This window comes from Lissotriton helveticus, chromosome 12 (assembly GCF_964261635.1).
Source record: "Lissotriton helveticus chromosome 12, aLisHel1.1, whole genome shotgun sequence".
NCBI classification, from domain to species: domain Eukaryota; kingdom Metazoa; phylum Chordata; class Amphibia; order Caudata; family Salamandridae; genus Lissotriton; species Lissotriton helveticus.
In genome coordinates, this window is record NC_136073.1 from 558,708,489 (window position 1) to 558,728,702 (window position 20,214).

The 20,214-nt window shown below is 44.9% G+C and overlaps 1 protein-coding gene across 1 annotated transcript in view; it reads right to left on the reverse strand.

The window, feature by feature from the left end:
- Window positions 1-20,214, reverse strand: part of PRMT7 (protein arginine methyltransferase 7) — a 645,306-nt gene that overhangs the window by 26,458 nt on the left and 598,634 nt on the right. Inside the window, exon 17 of the mRNA XM_078670716.1 lies at window positions 1,800-1,896. Coding sequence (XP_078526842.1) covers window positions 1,800-1,896 — 97 coding nt within the window. The remainder of the gene's footprint in view (window positions 1-1,799; window positions 1,897-20,214) is intronic.

Here is a 20,214-nt window from a genome sequence, read left to right on the forward strand (position 1 = left end):
CTTGGTATTACTGGATTATACCCCAATTGCTCAATGGTTAGAGCGGCAGACCCTGATGCAGAAGTCTAGACCGGGACCAGGGTTCAATTCCCCGCCTCGGCGGGTCTTGGGCTCAAAATTCCACGGACCTGATCATTCTCGCCTCGGTGCCTATTCCAATCATTGAGTCCCACTCTGCAACTCTGGGCAATAGCTTGCTTAATCTCCACAACGGCCCCCACAACGCTAAGGATGCCTGGCCTCCACCTTGGGGGTGCCCAGGAGTGGACACCTCACAGGGAAAGCCAGGATGGGCTCCACATCGGTATTCGTACAAGCGCCTTGAGACCCTTGCGGGTGAGTAGTGTGCTAAACAAGTATCAATTTACGTGTACATTTCAATTTACAATTGGTCTGCAGAGGAAACTCAATGCCCTGGATATTTATAGTAAGCAGAACCAGCTCTGTATCAATCTGGAAAAGAACAATATCATGATCTTTGGTAAAAAAGTAAAGAGTTTTTCCTGGTATCTAGATATGCAGGTGGTGGAGAAAGTTGATCAATATAAATATCTGGGCTTCATTTTTAGGAGGAACCTGAATTGGGGTGTGCATTGGGATGCCGCTAAGCAGAAGGCCCTATTGCAGGCCAGCTGTCCGTCAAGATTCAATGGTAGGTTTGGGGGCTCTCATATACTCCATTATTAAAGGCTTATGAAGGGAAGATACCTCCGCTAGGCTTGTATGGGGGAGAGGTTTTCTCCCTCGATCGAACCTATGAATGGGATAGATTGGAAGGAGTAGTGCTTAAAAGACTCCAATCTCCCCCAAGGGACCATGGTTCAGGCCATAAGGAGAGAGTGCAATCTGGTCTCTTGGAATATGGTGGCCTCTACTCGGGCTCTAACATACTTTAACACATTGTTGGAGGATGATGAGGTGGTTAAAGTCTCCACATTGTGTTGGGAAGAGATCCGAAACAGTGAAAGGGTGTGGGCAAAGGCCGTAAGAACCAGAATAATTGCACTTTGAAACCGCCATTTAAATAGTGGTACAATTATATCTTGGCTCCCCTTTCCAGGCAAATGTGCATTGAGAGAATCTATTGCTATGGCGTCTGAATCGATTGACCTACTGTATCTAAGGATGAAATCATCCATTAGCTTCTTGATTGTTACACTGGGCAAGGATAATGTTTTTTCTTATGTATCACATTTACCAGACCCAGGCTTGAGAAATGAAATAATAAGGGCTAGGGTGGGATGCAATCCAATCTACGCATCGTGTCCACACAGGATTAGGGTGCAGAATAATAGTGCTCTCTGCCCCTGAAAGTTAAATGCTCCCTTACGCGTATTCTTATCGACGTCTTTTATAGTGCAAAATCGAATCAAGTTTTTAAGACCTCTGTTTTTTAAATATGATGGCTCAGGAAGAAAGCTGTGGAGCTATTGTCAGAAATGTGTTATTTAGATGTGGCAGTTGGAATCGCTTGGTTTTTATGATCTGTTATACAGAATTTTTAATAATGTAATGGGTTAGGGGGGCTGGGTAGCTAGGAGGGGGTTGCTTTTAAAGTGATTTAATTGTTAAGTAAGATTTTGTTTAGAACGTTTTATGGACAAATTGTCTAAATAAATGTATTTCTGAACCTCCTCCTATTCGAGTTAGATAAAATGAAGAGCAGAAAAATATGGCAAAGGTATCAATGTAACTTCTTGACTTGTATATTCTATGTGCCCTCAGAACTGAGCTAGGCTTTCTCTAGCGATTGTATCCAACTCTTTTTCCATTGTCGTAGATGTGTAACCCGGAAATACCTGTTCATCAGAGATCTGCAAAAGCCCTGTGCTGACAGTGATATCCTCTGTCAGATGGTACTCCATCCAAAGAACAGCTCCATGACATTTTCCATTCCTGTGAAGACACACATACTTTGAGTTATTCATCTACTCAACTAAAGCTCTAATCTCACACTAATATTGTTTTACAAACATTGTACAAATAATACTACTCATGTTGTATCTGACAAAATCACTATATAAGACAGTATGAAAACCCCTAAGTTTAAAACCTCATTAAAAGTTCTTAGTTCATCAGCAAGTCAAAGGGAAATCCCTGGAGTACGCTCGTTTGCTTAATGTATGTACACCATAGCAGTTACACTAGAGCATTTAACCAGCGAGTTGCTATACTCTACTATGCTATAGTGTCAGATTAATAATAATTTCCACAGAGAAATAAAATTTGTTAACACTCTATTTAAAAAAAAAAGGATATTTATTTTTCCATACAACAATACAAAGGACGTAATGTTTAAAATTTCAAAGCAATATTCTTTGAAAAGTAAAAAAGACATACAATCAATATCTCATGTGTACAATAATTAAAAATACAGAGCAAAAAAATACATATATCACACAATCGTAATTCATAGACAATAAGAAATATCACAAGAACACATTGTAAAGTAAAAAACCCCTATTATAACTGTGGCTCGTGGATGTTCTCGCCACTATAGATTTCTAGATCCTTAGTTCATCAGCTGCATATCTATTTACTCAAATGAATTATCGAAAGTCACAGTCAAACCTGGAGAACAAAATGCCCCACAAAGATGGAGACAGGAAGTGTTAATATTTTTCAATCGATGATCTGCGGTCCACAGCTGGTTTTGCCAAGTTTTTGGAATGACAGCTATTTGGTAAAATTGTCCTTTTTGCACTGTTTTTAATTTGCTTTGTGAAAGACAAGAATAAAAATAGGGTCTCTCATAACTCAATTTTAATCTTCACTTTTCACCTGTGCACTGCACTTAGTTCCCATACACTCCACTACTCTCATCTGATAGGAGTCACATAAAAACATCCTCGGGCTCCACTTCACTATGATAGGGTTGTAGCCCTTAGGGTCACCAGTGCGACTGTAAAGAGGAGACCCAGATGATGAAGCGTGTCACCATCTTGGTGAGTGATGGGAATTCGGAAAATTAGTTAATATTTCTCTAGTTTTTTCCTTTTAGTTGCGGCGAGTGTCTCAGTGATGTGTTGTCCCTACAGATCTGGCAGTATACTGTAGAGTTGTGTAGACCCGTGGATACTATTTGTATATAAGTTTTTGGAAGTGCCATAAACCTCTCTGTATCTAGAACTGTGGGTATTAATGGGGAAAGGCAAAATAATACAGCATAATCCTGAGTCACTGATCAGAAAGACATCCCATAGGGGCCATGACTCTTCCCCTATCAGGGGAAAAACCAATGCCACTTGTAGATCCCTATGACAACAAGGCTGAAGTGTGAACCTGAAGAAAGCCTCAAATACTGAGGAGTCGAGTGTGTCAAGCTCATACTCAAATGGATTTTGGTCACTTCAGTCCTCCATAGTTTCACTCCTGGTTGATGGACAGTATCAAACAAGATGTGTTCAATAGATAAAGGCTTTAGACTTGTAAATTTGAACTGCTTCCTAAAGCCTGAGTTCCTGGGCAAACCTGAAGGACCTAGGGTCTTGATAAAAGGTACATGCGCCAAGTGCAATTCATGCTTCATCAGTATTGGTCTCAGTGCACAGAGCCCAAGCTGGAACAATTGTAGTACAATTCTGCCACCCATATGAAAGCAAACATGTAGCAGAGGTGAGAAAAATAATTATCCCTGGGTATGGCTCCTCTTCCCTTTATCTGGAAATTATTTAGGTTAAATCGGTCAATGTTTCAACATTAAAAGGTGACCTGAAATTGAAGGTTTTTATTTGCTTTCTTTCCTATGACTATTTTAGGAGAATAACTGGTCACTCAAGTAACTTAATCGAAACTGGTGTATTTAAGGGAACATCACTGAACATAATCCTTTGTGCCTTGTGTATTTCTCTACTGCAAGTCTGACTATAAAAGGAAAAGATCACCAACAGATCATTTGTCTCTAACTAAAGAGGGCAGAGGACTTTCTGACAGCAGTTATAAACCATGGCTGACCGTCGACAATTCAAAATCCATTTCCACTGAAGTCAGAAAAGGAGACCTCAGTTCAACCTCCTTCCAAATCTGTCCAAACATCTTGATGGGTACAAGTTGCAGGTAGTGAACATAAAAATTATTAAAAAGAAGGGCATGAACAACTGACAGTATAGAAGTAGACAAGCGGTTCAGTTTTAAAGTTTCTCAGAAAATCTATGCTTTAAGTGTTGGAAAGGACAATAAATAGCCGTTCAATTTACACAGAATGGGTACTTTAGGTATTAGTTTACTTTTCCCTATACTGTATGGTTGGGTTTCCTATTGCCATCTCCACATTGTATTAGGAGTCCACTCATGTGCGTGCATTAGGTCACTAATTTGATCACTCACTGGTTACTCGTGTATTTATTTGCTTTGCTGCATGGTAACTAAGTGTTTTCTTTTAATCCGCAAGAATACATGTACCCTTGCTACTGAGGAGTGATTTGCAGTAACACGCCATGTCCAGGTAATGAAGCACCATTCCAGGCCACATTGCACTGATGTGTGAATTTGTCAAAACACTTAGGACGTTGAACCTTCTAGCACTCAAAATTTGCATCTCAGGTGTAGAATGCCTGCGGTCAGACAAGATGCATAATAAACTGTACATTTTTTCTCAATCTGCTTTAGATTTGCCTTTCTTTTGTCCTCGTCACCAATGTAGAGAGAAGTCATTGAACAGGATGTTACTTTTTTTATTCAGTAACATAAATGATCCACATGAGGATGGAAACAGGGAGCACATATGTTCTTGAATGTCTCCTATCAACCTCAAAACATGTGAAGTACGACCCTGAGTCTTTCCAGGTATTCTAGACTCCACCTCCTTTTCCCTCAGTAACAGAGCTGCACCACCCACTCGGGTACAAAAGGAACAACACAGGTACCAACTCTAACTTCAGTACAGCTTATCAATACACAGATAAAGTACAGAAACAAACGTTATCTAACAGAGCTAAACAGGACAACTGTTTTGGCACCGGGGCAGTGACGAGAGTGGTCAGAGTGGGCTGTTGGCCCTTGACCCGATGGCCATGTGACAAAATATATTTATATTATACAAAAAGGCTTTGGTAAAGTCGATAGATTCAGCCTTAGCTGGGATGGTGGCTACATTACTTTATTTATTTCTATTACAAGCATATGCCACAAAGGAAAAACAATAGGAAAATATGCTGCTGCCTTAATATGGCAGCCAAATGTTTGCAATAGAATTCTTAACTTAAAAACTAAAAAATAACCATTACGTATACGTTTAACAGAACAATGCAGGTACTTCCTAGCAGGAAGATGTACTTGGAATAGATACAGACCATTTTTAGTTTTATGTTACTTTTATGTGATGTTATATCCAATTTGCAAAGCGCAATAAACCACACCCGAAGAACATACCCCTCTTGTCAAGACTACATGACTTTTCATGGTCAATTTTTAAATCTAGGTTTTTTGCTGACTGGTGCAGGGGGCAATTCCCAATCCCGTGGGCCACCAGTCAGGGGACCAGAAAGGTGGCGCTTTACGAAACAGCAAAACCTTCTCTTCTCATTATTCAACTGAAGATAATTCCTGGACATCCAGGCAGTAATATCTCTCATACAATTTTGAAATACATGCCTAGTACCCTCAATGTCCTATCCTATAGAAATTATTAGGTGCGTATCATCGGCATACAAAATTACTGCGAAGCTGTTGGTTTTAACAATCTGCGCCAAGGAAGCAACATCGATATTAAACCATTTTGGGCTCAGTGAAGAGCCTTGGGGTACTCCATTGGTTAGAGGGACCGCCCAAAATTTAAAAGGGCACAGTGTGGTGATTTGGGGCGTATCTTCTAAAACATCAGCTAACTACTGCAGGACAGTAAAGCTGCCACCGATCTCATGCGGCCTGCTAATCAGAACTGCATGAGAAACTGTGTCAAAAACTAGCAAGAGATCCAGTAACACAAGCATGGCAGAGGCACGACCATCCAAAGAGAGACGGATGGAATCACTGACTGCCACTAGTACTACGAGCTGCTCTGAATCCAGATTGAGAGGGTTCAAGAATCGCATGATCGTCCAAAAAAACGACATTAGCTGTTTGTTTACATAACTTTCAAGTACTTTCCCTAGCAAAAGGCAGAAAAGAGACTGGGCGATAATTACCTACATTTTTGGGGTCTGCATTGGGTTTGTTCAGAGTGGGGAAATTAAAGCAGTCTTTCAAGCCATTGGAGCATTTGCAGATTCAAGAGATGGAGTGAATAAAAACAAAACCACAGGGGTTAACACCGCTGATAAAGTGTCTGCGGTTCTGGAGGCACAGATATCCACCAGGGAGCCTGATTTACATTTAATCAAAGATGTCGCAACTTGGTCTACAGTAAGAGGCTCAAACCTATCCCAAAGTGGCGGAGAGTTATTATAAGGCGACTTTGAAAGGATGGAATTGGTCTGCTCCTGATTAGTCGGACATTTTCTATAAATCACCTCAACATTGTCTTCAGTTTTTCCTTTTTATAGCTCAAATAAACATCACAGGAAAATATGATTCTATTGACACAAAGAAATGGTACTCTTTGATGTTTAAAAAAACAAGAGGGACTTAAAAAAAATAAAACCAGCATTGGCAAAGCCTTTAATGTCTTAGCTGTAAAAGGTAGGGTTATTTTCTTTATCAATCCTTTTTCCAAATGTGTGTGTGTGTATGCATGGCCTGCAATCGTGCAAAGTTTTTTTATTTATTTAAGCAAACCCATATCAAGATGGTAACCCATGCATGTCCTGTGATGTGACGTGTACAACAGCGGGCTCATGGCAGCAATTTTTTATTTACCATTCTGACATGGCAGATGGCCACATTAGAACGGTAAATTAAAATGTATGTAAAAATAAAAAAGAATTGCATATTACGCGAAAAAAAGTACCGAACAGTACAACTGCACTTTGCAACAGTGGGGCCCTCATAAAAAAGAAACACCGAAATAAAAAATAAATAAACGAAACATGTAATACAGCTAGTGGTAAGAAGTATGGGATTGGGAGAGGGGTAGGAAGCATCAGATGGTGGGAAGTAGTGAAAGAGAGGATGCGGGTGGCAGGGATAAAAAGGGAAAAGAGGAGACAGCAATGAAACACATTCACTTCTAAGAGTCCCTTAGGTATGCAGAAGATAAACCTCATCCAATCACACACTGTGAGAACAAAATACACCTTCCAAAGGCTAAAAACAAGACGAGGGAGGAAAGACACTGAATTCCAAGCATACGACTGTGGTAGAGGACAAAGTCATCTAATCACGAGGAAAGGAGTGACTCAAAACAACTCCAGGTTTATATTATGCATTGAAAATAACAGGTCTACCTACAGGCAGCCATATCTGTCCATAGCAGAGACTTAAAAAAGATTTTTTTTTAAAGTAAAAAAAAATATTGACCAATTAACCCACCAACCCACCCACCAACCCTGGAACTGAAGTACACTTCTTTTTAGGTGGTGTGCACATGCGATCAGATAAAATGCTCTGTTGGAAATGATCATCTTTTCATGGTGTACTCCCAGATTTTTGCCGTGACTGATATTGCAGGCTGCAGAACTCTGTGCACTTTACCCCGGCTAACCAGAGGTAAAGTGCCTGTGCTCCCCTTTTAAACTTGATGAAATTGCTTAGATTATGGGAGAGTCTCTCCATTGCCAGAATGTGCCACACTCTCATGAACCAATGAGCCACGGAGGGGGTGAAGTTTGTTTCCATGTGCATGCTATAAGCTGTCGCACTGCTAGAAGTAGATGGCTGATGAGGGCCAAGTCCGCCCGGGCATTGGCGCAAGGGTAGAGGGACGTATCCCTAGCATTGCCACGTGGTGCACGTGTGGAAGCGGGTATCCCACGACGCCCTTGATATGCCCCATGTCCTCCTTCCAAAAGGTGGCTTTCACCTGGCATGACCACCATATGTGATATAAAGTGCCTTCCTCTTTCTAACACCCCCAGCAGAGACTATATATATAGTATAGGTATATAGCAGTCAGGCGAGAGGGCGTATAGTGTCATTGAAATATTAGCTTATATGCAGTTTCACGGGAGGCTAGGCTACGGTATGTTTTGTGAATGTCTTGCCACAGCTTGTCCCACTGTTTGGGAGTGAGCCCCCCCGGGGTTGCGTCCTGCCAGGCAGTCTGATATTTGTCAGTATGAATCAGGATCGAGTGCTGCAACACCTGGTAGGTTGTAGAGATCAGTCCCCTAGTGCCCGCACCAATTTCTCGAAATAGAGTGAAGGGGCGTACCGCCGCTGCACGGAGCTCGGCATACCTGCAGGTATCTAATGTCAATGTCATCTCCTATAAATAGGTCGCAGATCGTCCGGTACTCTCCGTTGTCCCATCTACCGAATGCCTGTTTTGGTAGGCCCAGGCGGAATTCCGGATTGCATGCGATAGGGGTATTCGGGGACGGAAATGTGGTTAGCCCCTTTTTAACCGCTATTCTATCTCAAATATCAAGGACTTTTTTGTTTGGGGTCGCGACATATGCACTTCGGGGTCGGGCATGTTTAGGTAACCAGACAAGATCCCACATTAGCCGGCACACCATCACACGGTCCATGTGAAACAAATGCTTCTCACTTTCACGCACGACCCACTCCGAAATATATCTCAGATGGGCTGCCCAATAGTATTCCAATAGGTTTGGGCATGCCAGGGCTCCTCTATCCCGCGGGTGCATAAGTAGTGAGTGCGCTACCCGTGGTCGCTTACCATTCCACACGAAGGCGCGTAGGTCTTCCTGGAGACGCTGGATGTCCGCTTGTGGGATCGGGGTTGGCAGCGTCTGAAACAGATACAAGACCTGTGGCAAGATATTCATTTTAATAATGTTGATGCGTCCCAGCCAAGCAATGTGGAGGGGCTTCCATCTCTCAAAATCGGCTATCCCTGAGCAGCGGAGAGTTACCCAGTTAGCATTGGACCAGCTAGCGAGCATGGGGGTGATATGGCGCCCTAAATACTTGATGGAGTCCGCCGTCCATTGAAATAGGGTCAGGTCCTGCAGCACTCTAGCCTCTGGGGTCGGGATGTTAATGTTTAGGACAAATGATTTAGAAAGATTGATTTTGAAGCCGTAGACAGCTTCAAAGGCCTGCAGGCTTTCAACCACACATGGGAGCGAGAGTTCCAGTTGGGTCTGTGAAAGCAGGAGGTCGTTCGCAACAGATCGATATTGTGGATTTGGCCTCCAAAGGTCATGCCCTTAATCTCCCCTAGATCTCTCACCCGTATGGCCAGGGCGTCCACCGCTAACGTGAAGAGCAGGGGCGAGAGTGAACACCCCTGTCGAGTGCCCCCGATGCAGCGATATCGGCCTCGTATCCCGCCCATTCACTCGAACGCAAACTGATGGGGCCACATTTGATGCCATAATTTTTTAGATAAATTCACATCCCGGGCCTATTTTACTCAACATGGCGCGGAGATAGGACCAATATACCCTGTCAAATGCCTCCTCCACATCAAGCGAGAGAAGGCAAGTGGGGATATTTAAGCAATGCACTTTTTCGACAAGGTGGGCTATACGTCAGACACTGTACGCGCCCTGCCGGTGGTGAATAAATCCCACCTGGTTGGGACTAATGAGGCCAAAGAGATAGGGGTCGAGGCGTGTGGCTAATATTTTTGTAAAAAGCTTAGCATCTGTGTTGAGAAGGGCTAATGGGTGGTACGAAGAGCATTGTGCCAGGTCCTTGCCTGCCTTGGGGATAAGGGAGATCTTGGACATCGCCATGGTGGGGGTGGGGGTGAGGCCCATGTCTCCTGTAAAGGAATTAAACAGGAGCAGGAGGTGTTCTTGCATCTGAGGGAGAAAGGAATCGTATAGGAGAACAGGGAACCCATCTGGGCCTGGTGCTTTACCTAGGGGGAAACTCTTGACAGCTGCACATAATTAGAAAGCGTTTTCCCAGCATTGCACAGTATTCTACTCGCTCCCTTAGAAACGCTGCTTACTTTAGCTGATACTAGGAATTACCATCGTTTAAAATTGCATTTTAATCGCCGATTTTTAAAACTTTTAAAACTTGTCTAAATTGTTATTTCCACACTGTTAGCACTCAGCATACCTCCCCAGCTCCTTGCATTTATTTTACACCGTTTGTAGAAGGTGTCAGCTGACCTTAGGGCTGAAACTCGATCTTTAGGGATAACATCCCCTACGGCGGCCATCTTAGGTGGGAGGCGACAGCAGTGAGAGCGCTCTAGCTATCCACTACTTAAGGAGCCCCTAGGAAGCAGGCCCGTGATTTAGAAAGCGTTTTGCCAGCATTGCACAGTATTCTACTCGCTCCCTTAGAAACGCTGCTTACTTTAGCTGATACTAGGAATTACCATCGTTTAAAATTGCATTTTAATCGCCGATTTTTAAAACTTTTAAAACTTGTCTAAATAGTTATTTCCACACTGTTAGCACTCAGCATACCTCCCCAGCTCCTTGCATTTATTTTACACCGCTTGTAGAAGGTGTCAGCTGACCTTAGGGCTCTATAGGGATAACATCCTCTATAGGGATAATATCCCCTACGGCGGCCATCTTAGGTGGGAGGCGACAGCAGTGAGAGCGCTCTAGCTATCCACTACTTAAGAATACGGTCGCTCTCCACGCTAGCGCACGCGCTTTGCGGAAGCGCCTCGTTCAGCGCCGGAGTCACGCCTGAGTCAGCCCGTCTGCGCCCGTCCGCGCTACGGACGTGCAATAGGACCATGGCGTTCTCATCACCTATCAGTAAGGAACACTCGCAGGTATTGCATGTGGTGGAAGTAACTGCTAATACAAGCACTGCATATACATCTGACTATATGCAAACTCTACGATTTCCCAAGTCACCTCGGTGTACTCTGCTGAATCTAGGTCAAAGTGATGTATGTCAAAACTGCCCCCTTTATTCAAATCCAGTAAGAACAAAAGTGTTTGAAGCCAGATCTAGCAGTCAATCCACTGGAGACACTCCGACATTCTTTTCTAAGTTTGAATTGTCGCTCTCTTCCAGGACATAAGACAGAAATATTTAATCTGCTACTTGACGAGACGCCTGATGCCTTGTTTCTGACAGAGACATGGCTTCAGGACAGTTCGGGACCCGATATTGCAACAGCTCTCCCGGACACATACGCTATTATAAGACAGGATAGGCCAAAAAAATTAGGTGGTGGTATAGCTATCATTTTTAAGAAAAATTACAACTGTGAAATTAGCCCGCTCCCATGTTTAGGGTGTGAGGGTGCTATTTTTAAGCTTTTGCTAGCCCCCATTTATACCTTTTCAGGCGCCCTTGTCTACCGTCCGCCAGGGCCAGTATCTAACTGGCAAGCTGCCTTGTTGGATCTGCTTACCACGCTGGTAATGAAGGTGGCCAACTTTACAATCATTGGCGATCTAAATGTGCACTTGGATAATGCCAACTGTACAATCGCAACTGACTTTATCTCTGATTTTGCCTCCCTCAATTTAATCTTGAAAAATACTGGACCCACGCATCGTGCAGGGCACTTATTGGATCCCATTTTCTCCAATATCCTGGATATGATTACATTCCCTGCCCTTCCCATCCCATGGTCTGATCACTTCCTAGTAAAATTTTCCATTCGAACTAATTTAGGAAAAAACGAAAATATATCAACTATTGCTCAATATGTTAGGAAGTGGAAAAAACTGGACATTAATATTTTAAATACCTTTCTTGAAACTAATGGCCCATGTACAAAATCAGACATTAAAAGCCTTTCTTTTTCAGTACAGAATTGGCTCATGACAGCCATTGATTCTTGCCTACCTAAAACAAAATTAAGAGGCCATACCCGTCATCCTCCTGCCCCTTGGTTTAATGACACTCTAAAGGAAGAAAAAACTAAATGCAAAAGTGTGGAACGCAATTGGCGGAAAACCTATTCCCTGGAAGCAAAACAAACGTATAAATCTAAATTGACGCACTATCAGATGTTATGTAGAAGAGCAAAAACAGATTATGTCTGTATGACAATTACGGAGGCGTTAAACAAATCAAAAACATTGTTTAATGTTGTAAAAGAGCTTGCAGGATCTAACACTGTTCAAAAACCACCCGATTTAAACAAAAAACAGTGCGACCAGTTAGCTTCCTTCTTTGTCAACAAAGTGGACAAAATTCATAAGGGCATAGAGCTCGCACAAAAAGATCAACACCAGCTTAATACGATCATTTCTGGTGATCCAATTATGGAAGTTGGCGATGCTTCCAAAGAGTTGGACTCTTGTGCCATTGACAAAAGACATGCAACCTTAGAATGTTGGCCACCGCTAAATGCCGACATGGTTATCAATTTACTAAATACGATCAAATCCGGCTCACCAAAGGACCCCTTACCCTGCTCTGTCCTAAAACAATTGAATAGAAATGTATTGACGTTCATTACAGATCTACTTAATGCCTCTCTTCAGGAAGCATACGTTCCAGCAGAATGGAAGCATGCTATGGTCCACCCATTGTTGAAGAAGGCTGGAGCAGATCCAAATATGCCCTCCAACTTTAGACCAATATCTCTTCTGTCTATCTTTTCAAAAATTTTGGAAAAGCACGTGCATCAGGTGCTGTCGGAATTCATAAAAACACACGATCTCCTTCCTTTACAACAATCTGGATTCCGTGTAGGTTTTTCTACGGAAACGACGTTGCTTGGAGTGACAGAAAACATCCGCGCCATGATAGACAGAGGAGAAACTGTGGCACTCATATTATTAGACCTGAGTGCCGCGTTCGACACTGTTTCACATGTGGTGCTGTTACGAACACTCTCCTCCATAGGTATTCATGGCGCAGCCATAAATTGGATTGAGTCACTGTTAAGCAATCGTACGTTTCAAGTTTTTTCTCAGTCTGCCTGCTCTGAGACTTTACTTCTTAAACATGGAGTACCACAGGGCTCAATTTTAAGTCCACTGCTTTTTAATTTGTATATGAGTCCTCTTGCGAGATTAGTTGAGGAGACAGGTTTGAATATGTTTTCATATGCTGACGACTCACAGCTCCTTTTCTCTCTTTCTTCAGCCGAAAGTAACCATCCTTCCATGCTAAAATTAGGGTTAGGTAAGATCGCTGGATGGATGCAGGATAATTTTCTTAAGCTTAACGGCGAGAAAACGGAGCTAATTATTCTTGGAAAAAATAGAGAGGCCTGGGGACCACAACATTGGCCATCTGAAATGGGCCCTCCTCCTATACCTGTTTCACAGGCACGTAACTTGGGAGTCATCATTGACGAATCTTTAGATATGCACCAGCAAGCCGTTAAGACTTCTGCTACATGTTTTGCAGTCTTAAAATGGCTAAAGAAGATCTGCTGGATGCTCCCTGATGGCACCAAAAAAACTGTCATCAATGCCTTGATTACTTCAAGGCTAGATTATAGTAATGTGCTGTACCTAGGGGCAAAGAAAGCTACAATCAGAAGGCTGCAATTAGTACAAAACGCAGCGGCGAGACTTCTTTTCAAAATTCCTATGTCCTGCCCCACTACTAAATACATCCGTGACCTTCATTGGTTGAAAATTTAAAATAGGATTAGGTTCAAATCCCTATGCTTTATGCACAAAATTTCAACTGGAACTGCTCCTAAATATCTGAGGAACCTTGTGCATCCTTACTTACCTTCGAGAGTCCTTAGATCAGCAACCGCTAATAATTTAATTATTCCCAAAATCAAATTATCACGGATGGGGGGAAGATCCTTTGCCTTCTTAGGCCCATCCCTCTGGAACAAGATGCCTCATTCCTTACGTTCGGAAGTCAGCCATGTGAAGTTTAGGAAAGCATTAAAAACGTGGCTTTTTAACATCTGATATTGACTGGCAAAATACGCATTTCTGAATTACTAGCGCCGGGAAACCCCTTGGTGGGTAGCTGTAGCGCTATACAAATTAAATAAATAAATAAATAATAATTCCTCTGCTATAATGAGGCTATCTAAGAGAATTGTGTGATGCATAGACAGTGGCTCCCAATCACAGTCAGCAAGGTAGGAGTGAAGTCTTGTGGGAGAGGGGTCTTCCTAAGAGTAGAGTTGCTGGTAGTAATCTCGGAAAACCTCAGATTTGTCTTTGTCTGCTCTCACCCACGTAGCGGTACCTGTCTGGATTTTAGCAATGTGTGCTTTTGCCTGGCGCTGTTGCAGTTTACAGGCCAGACGCCTGCCCAACTTATCGCCTCCCTCATAGTATTTCTGCTGCAGGGCCATTAGCACATGCTCCGCCTTTACCGTGCGGCGGGCACGCAGTTGACCATGCAACAGGACTAATTACCTTTTAGTACGTCGAGCTGGGGCTTCTTTGTCCGAACGCTCTAGCAGCTTGATCTCTGCTGTGAGTTTAGATTCTACAAATGTTGCCTCCTTCCCTCTGGCAATGGACGTTATCATGCCCTGTATCATGGCTTTGAACCCATCCCACAGTGTGTGCAGGGAGATCTCGGGGGAGAATTTGAGTTGGAAGTACTCTGTGATACTCCTCCGTATCTCCTCCACATCTACCGGATCTCGCGACAAATGCGAGGACATCTGCCATTGGGGTCGACAGACAGGATGAGAGGCCCGTTGCAGCCATGTGAGTTCGAGATGAGCAGGGTCAGAGATGGAAATATCCGAGGCTCCGCTGAGCGCAGGCATGTATGGAGAGATGGTGTGACGAAAGTGCAGTCGATGTGCGAGTAGGAAGTGTGCACATGTGAATAGAGGGAAAAATCCCTCACGCCAGGATGTTTGTATCGCCATGCATCCACCAGGCCCCAATCTTCAATGTCCCTCTTAAGGTGTGCTGTCATTGCCCCAGTGTTTTGAAATGTCACGTTGCTTCTGTCTAGAGAAGGGTCCCTAACTAAGTTGAAATCTCCGCATACCACTATGTCCCCGTCCACCCCCTTAAGCTGTTCGCATAACACACGCCTGATGTAGGCATCATGAGCAGTGCCGGGGGCATAAACATTGAGTAGCGTCAACTGCTGCTTCCCCGTAGCAGCTGCAATCTCAAATATCGACTCTCCCCAGCCTGAGTCATCCGAGGGACGGAGGTGTAATAGTTGGCCTTACACAGCACTCCTATTCCCAGAGTTTTAGAGGTGGCATAGGCCCAGTAACTGTGGGGGTACTTTTGGTGTATCATGCGGTGCAAATCTGCCTCCATCAGGTGGGTCTCCTGCAGCATTATGACATTTGGGTCATGGTGAAGAATGTAGCGCCATATTTGCTTGTTTGTTAGGGGAGTTTAGTCCCGAACATTTAATAAGAGCAGTTTAGTGTCCCCCATGGGAGGTGAGTGACTAAGGGGGCATCCCCAGCGTATGTGTAGGGTCTAGCATCGAGAGGCTAAAATATGTTGTGTTGCAGGCTAGAGTCGCTGTCCCCATGTCCTGTGTTGGTTGTGCCCTGGGCCAACAGTGTCTTGGCCACTGTCAGCATATGTAGAGAGCAGCGCCTGCCCTCCCACTGTAACAGGAGCATGAAGGGATGGCCCCACTGGTATCAGATACCATGTGTGCGCAGTTTGTTGTAATAGGCTTAAAGTCTTGTCACTTGCGAAGGGTGACTGTGGAGAGGTCTTGATAAAGCTGAATAGTGTGTCCCAGAAACTTGATCTCCATCTTGTCGCGGGCCGCCTGCATGATCTCTTCTTTTTCAGTAAAGAAGTGCACCCTGGTTAGAATGTCCAGCCCGCTGCCCTTTCGAGCCGTTCCCGCAGAGACTCTGTGAGTGTGATCATCATCGCCTCTAACCACCTGCAAGAGCTCTGCTGTGAATGCCACAATGCCGGTGCCTTGGGCGCCTGCCGGGATCCACCGTATACGAATATTATTGCGTCGGCTCCTGTTTTCTAGGTCTTCCTGCTTGGTTTGGAGCTCAATGTGCCGGTCCTCCAGTGCGCTAAAGTGCTTGAGCAGCATCTCATGATCTTCTCATCTGTTATCGACTGTCCGCTCCAGGTCGTCCACCCTGTCTCCAATCTCAGTCACCTCTCTCCGGATGTCTCAGAGGCCCGACTTAAACTCCTCTTTGAGGGAGGAGATATCTGTCCATATCTTCTGCAGGAAACAATCTATGTATCGCTGCTTGATTGGCGCCAAGGGTTCCCCACCCATTGGCACCGGGGACTAAGCTGAGGACTGCATGGTCTCCTCCGGCTGTGGGGCCTTGTTCCACAAGAATGTCACTGGGTTGTATGTAATTGCCTTAGAGCGTGGCATAGCAAGGGTCTGGAGGCGCTAAGATATAGGGTTAATTACTGTCCTAGGAGCGTTGCCCGTCGGCCAGGGAAGCTGTCTTGTGGGTGGAGAGGGGGTGTCTGGATGGCCCTACCCTTTTGCTCTGGCTGCGCTGCCCGATCTCTGCGGATGCAGGCCCGCAGTGGTCCTCCAGATCACCCCAGGAGTCTCGTGTCACTCTGTCTGGTCGCCGCCTGGTAGTCCGTGGTTTCCTGTCTCGCCCCTGCGCGCTCTTCCTTCTTGTAGGTGCCCTACGATTCCACTCTCTAGAAGCTCTCTGTTCTGAGAGGGGATAGGTGTGAAAGGCCCAGGGAGTGCTCCAAGTCGCCCTCCGATTTGGGGCCTGGTGCAGGGGCCGGGTCAACTTCACTCTTGACAATACCAAGGGAGGTTCTGAGTCTACCTACACAAAGTCCCAGGCCACTAATCTGGGCCGCCGCTACCCGGCACCAAGCTGGCTCAGCAACACGCAAAGTCTATAAGGCCCTTCAGTTGCATGGCTGCCGAAGCGCGAAAGGCTCCTCTAGGAAGATGGCGGCCTCCTCTGTTCTTCGCCGGGTCAGCGGCCCGAGGGGTCCAGGTTCAATCACTCAAACCACTGCAGCGCCGAAGGGGCTCCGATCCTCGTCTCCCGGCAGCTGGCGGGATCTCGCATGCCCTCCCATGCAGTTCCAGTCCGTGGAAGCGGGGCAGTCCCCACCGGTCAAAATGACGGCCACTGCGCGCCTTAACTCGCTGAAAGTCTCGGCCCTGCAGCTTCCCGCAGCGAACACCACCGCTGCCCTAGGAGAATTCCAGCTTCCTCTGCGTGGAAGCAGCGGACCACAGCGGAGGTCCCCTCACCGTCGCAGGCTTTTTAGGCTCAGGAACCCAGTGGCTCCTCTCAGCAAGATAGCAGCCACCACCCCGCTTCTGGGGTTCCAGCCACGCCGTGCGCTGCAATCTGGCCCGCTCCGCCACCAGGTCGCAGGCGATCTCCAGAGACTCACGGGGGTAGGCAAAATCGTCCGCAGCGGCGGGAAGCTATGTGGCTGGCCCAGAGAGGATGGAGCTCAAGGACTATGCGTCCTACTCCATTGCCGCTCAGGCCACGCCCCCAATATTGCCATTTCCGCTTATGAAACTATTCACTCTTGCACTTAAAAAAAATATTTATTACAAACTCGATTCACTGATGAAGTTGTACTCGAAATACATATTTTAGACAGGTACTTTTAAAAGATTGCCTATTAACTGTCTAAGACATGAAGAAGCCCATTTGCATAAGCTTCCAACCGTCACCCAGGAGCAGAATAGCCCACTTAATGGAAAGGTGTTCTGTTTCTCTGGCAAGCTGACCCTTTGGCTGCGCCCAAGAAACTAAATAACTTCAAAGGGGCCTTCTCTTTCACAGCCACATATAACTAATACCTGGGACTGTCCCTTCCTTTGTCCCTCTAGCCAGTAAGGTACCAGGCCGAGTGGGAAAGGAGCTGACTATACGACACAGTTATTACAGTGGAGGGGCTGCTCATTTCCCTGCCCACACATCAAGGTTGGGCACAGGAGCTCTGCACAGAGAAAGAAAGGTTGTACTAAGTTGATTTTGGCAGAGAGTGGTACTGCAGCATTGTTTGTAGTAAACACACAGGAAGTGCTGCAAACTGTAGGTTCACTCCTGAAAAAGTTTTGCCCATTCGTTATGGAGTGACCAGGAGTTTACCCCACTCACAGTGTGGCACTGGGCATAAAAGTGACATACACAGCACCCTTCATAGATCACTTCTGGACATGTGGACAAATAGAAGAGGACTGGATATGTCATACGCCACCTACATGGATCCCAGATGATTCCAATTGAGCGGTGATGCTAGTTCCCGAATCCTTCCGAGACTTGCCCTTGGTTTCCAGGAAGAGACACTACTTTGGTGGCAAATATCAATGGAAAGGGAGTTGGGATGGGGAGGGTGTTGAGTCAAAGGAGTTGTGGCTCGTCTACTCCACAGCAATACTGCAGCAGGCATTCACACAAGTCTGATAAATTGTACCAGTAAACAAACAAGTAATAAGGCTTTGGTCTAGCATTAACTCCATCTCTTAAAGTATCACCTCACGAAAGCTTTTCAAATCTCAACCAACCTTTAGTTTTGTTGCTGTTTTGTTTTTATTTAGATTGTTCATAGAGGATCCTTATCAGAATTTTCGAAACTGTAGTGAGTATGATTACAGCATCAAACCCACAGGCAAATTTGGATGGGGTTAGCTTCACCCAAGTCCTCTGTGGCAGAGCCCTGCCAAAAGTATGTACAAGTTGAAGAAAAACACTAGTTACCTTTGTTTGCAGCCCAATCTTGCGACTGAGCTTAGCGTATAGTAATATCAAGTCTGTTAATGCATCGCTCCTTTTCTTCCCGATCTTTTTTCCATCGAGGTGCAAGACTAATGCGGGATGTTCTTTGGATGAGGTCGAAGCGGGACAATCAAGGGAGCCGGCAAGACAGAATCCTGTAAGCCGGGAATTAGGTAAGTGGCAGGCGAAGAGGCTAAGCAAAGGGAAGGAGTGTGAACGGTCTTTAAATAAGACTGCTTTAGAGCATTCATTAAGGTCACATTCTAATTGTTCGTAACAAGGAACAGGTGCAGATGATTAATTTGATGAGGCTGTCTTCTAGAAGGTGTTTTAGAATGTTCACAATGGTCGCGTTCTAATTGTTTATAGCAAGGAACAGGTGCAGGGGATTAATCTGAGGGTTGTCTTCCGGAAGGTTCACGTTGAGGTCATCTATGCAGATTGCTTGATGTTTATTCTGATGGATTTTCTGGATGGTTCTGTGGCACCTGAAACCTGACCTGGCATATGCTTGGTAAAACATTCGTAAAAACAATGAAGCCTTTTCAAACAAACCGGGGAACACCCGCTGCAGCTAGCTAATACCAACAGCATGTAATATGGTCAAAAGTCAGGGTACAAGACGTTTGTTCAAGTTTTGGAAGGAATGATATGGGTCATGCCAGTATATTGTGATAGTCAAGAGAGGTGGAATGTGGCAGAAATCCTGACAGGACCTGCTGTACGTGACTTCCTGCTTAGGCTACACGGGCACAAAAACCTTCAAGAGGCCTTCTTTCTGCATTACCAGCTGATCAGTTCCAAGTAGACCTGACCTGGACCCTGCTGCTGGCCTCTGCTGGAGTGAGTCTTGACCCTCAGGTGCTGCCCTTAAAATCCTGGACCTTTGGCTGGTGTCAAAGTGTACTGCTTCTATAAAGTCCTGGAACGTAGATACTTTTTGCCAACCTTTTGCTCTCAGAAACGGCAGGGGTCCGGAACAAACCTGCCAAGCCTATCAGATAAAGGTGAGTTACTGCTGGGACACAGATTCAGTTTCTTCCATTAAGTTCTTCTCCGCAGCAGCAAATTTGAATCAGCGAGAACTTGCGGAGACGGTAACTGGCCTCGTAGGCCTGCAACCTTGCACGTCTGGAAGAATCCATGCTCAAAAAAAATTCACATTTCTCCCACTCTGAACTTTCCGCCAAAAGTCAGCAGCTTCACTGAGACCTCATCCAGCAGCTATCTGACAAAGTGGCATTCTCTTTGGTCCCAACTGTCTTCCTTGCCCCGTTGAATTTTTTTGACTTCCATTTCAGAGTCTACGTCAGAAGGAAAACATTTTCACGAAGGCCAACCTGGTCTATGTATCTGACCTACAGTTCATTGCAGTCGGCCCTAAACCAAGCCCTTGACCTGAATCAAGTGCAAAAGAAATGACTGTGGTTGGCGCATAACACTTTTTGGCCCTACTTTGAACCATAAACTTTAATAAATAAAATGAAACCAGAACAACAGAAAGCTATTAATTATGAACGTTTACTCTATTTTTTAATTTGGCTTGGGATTTTCTTGTGTTGTGTTTTGACTTCATTATTGTTTGAGAACTGCATAAATATTTTACCCAGTGCTTCTGGGTTAGGCCTGTCTGCTCTATGCCGTATATA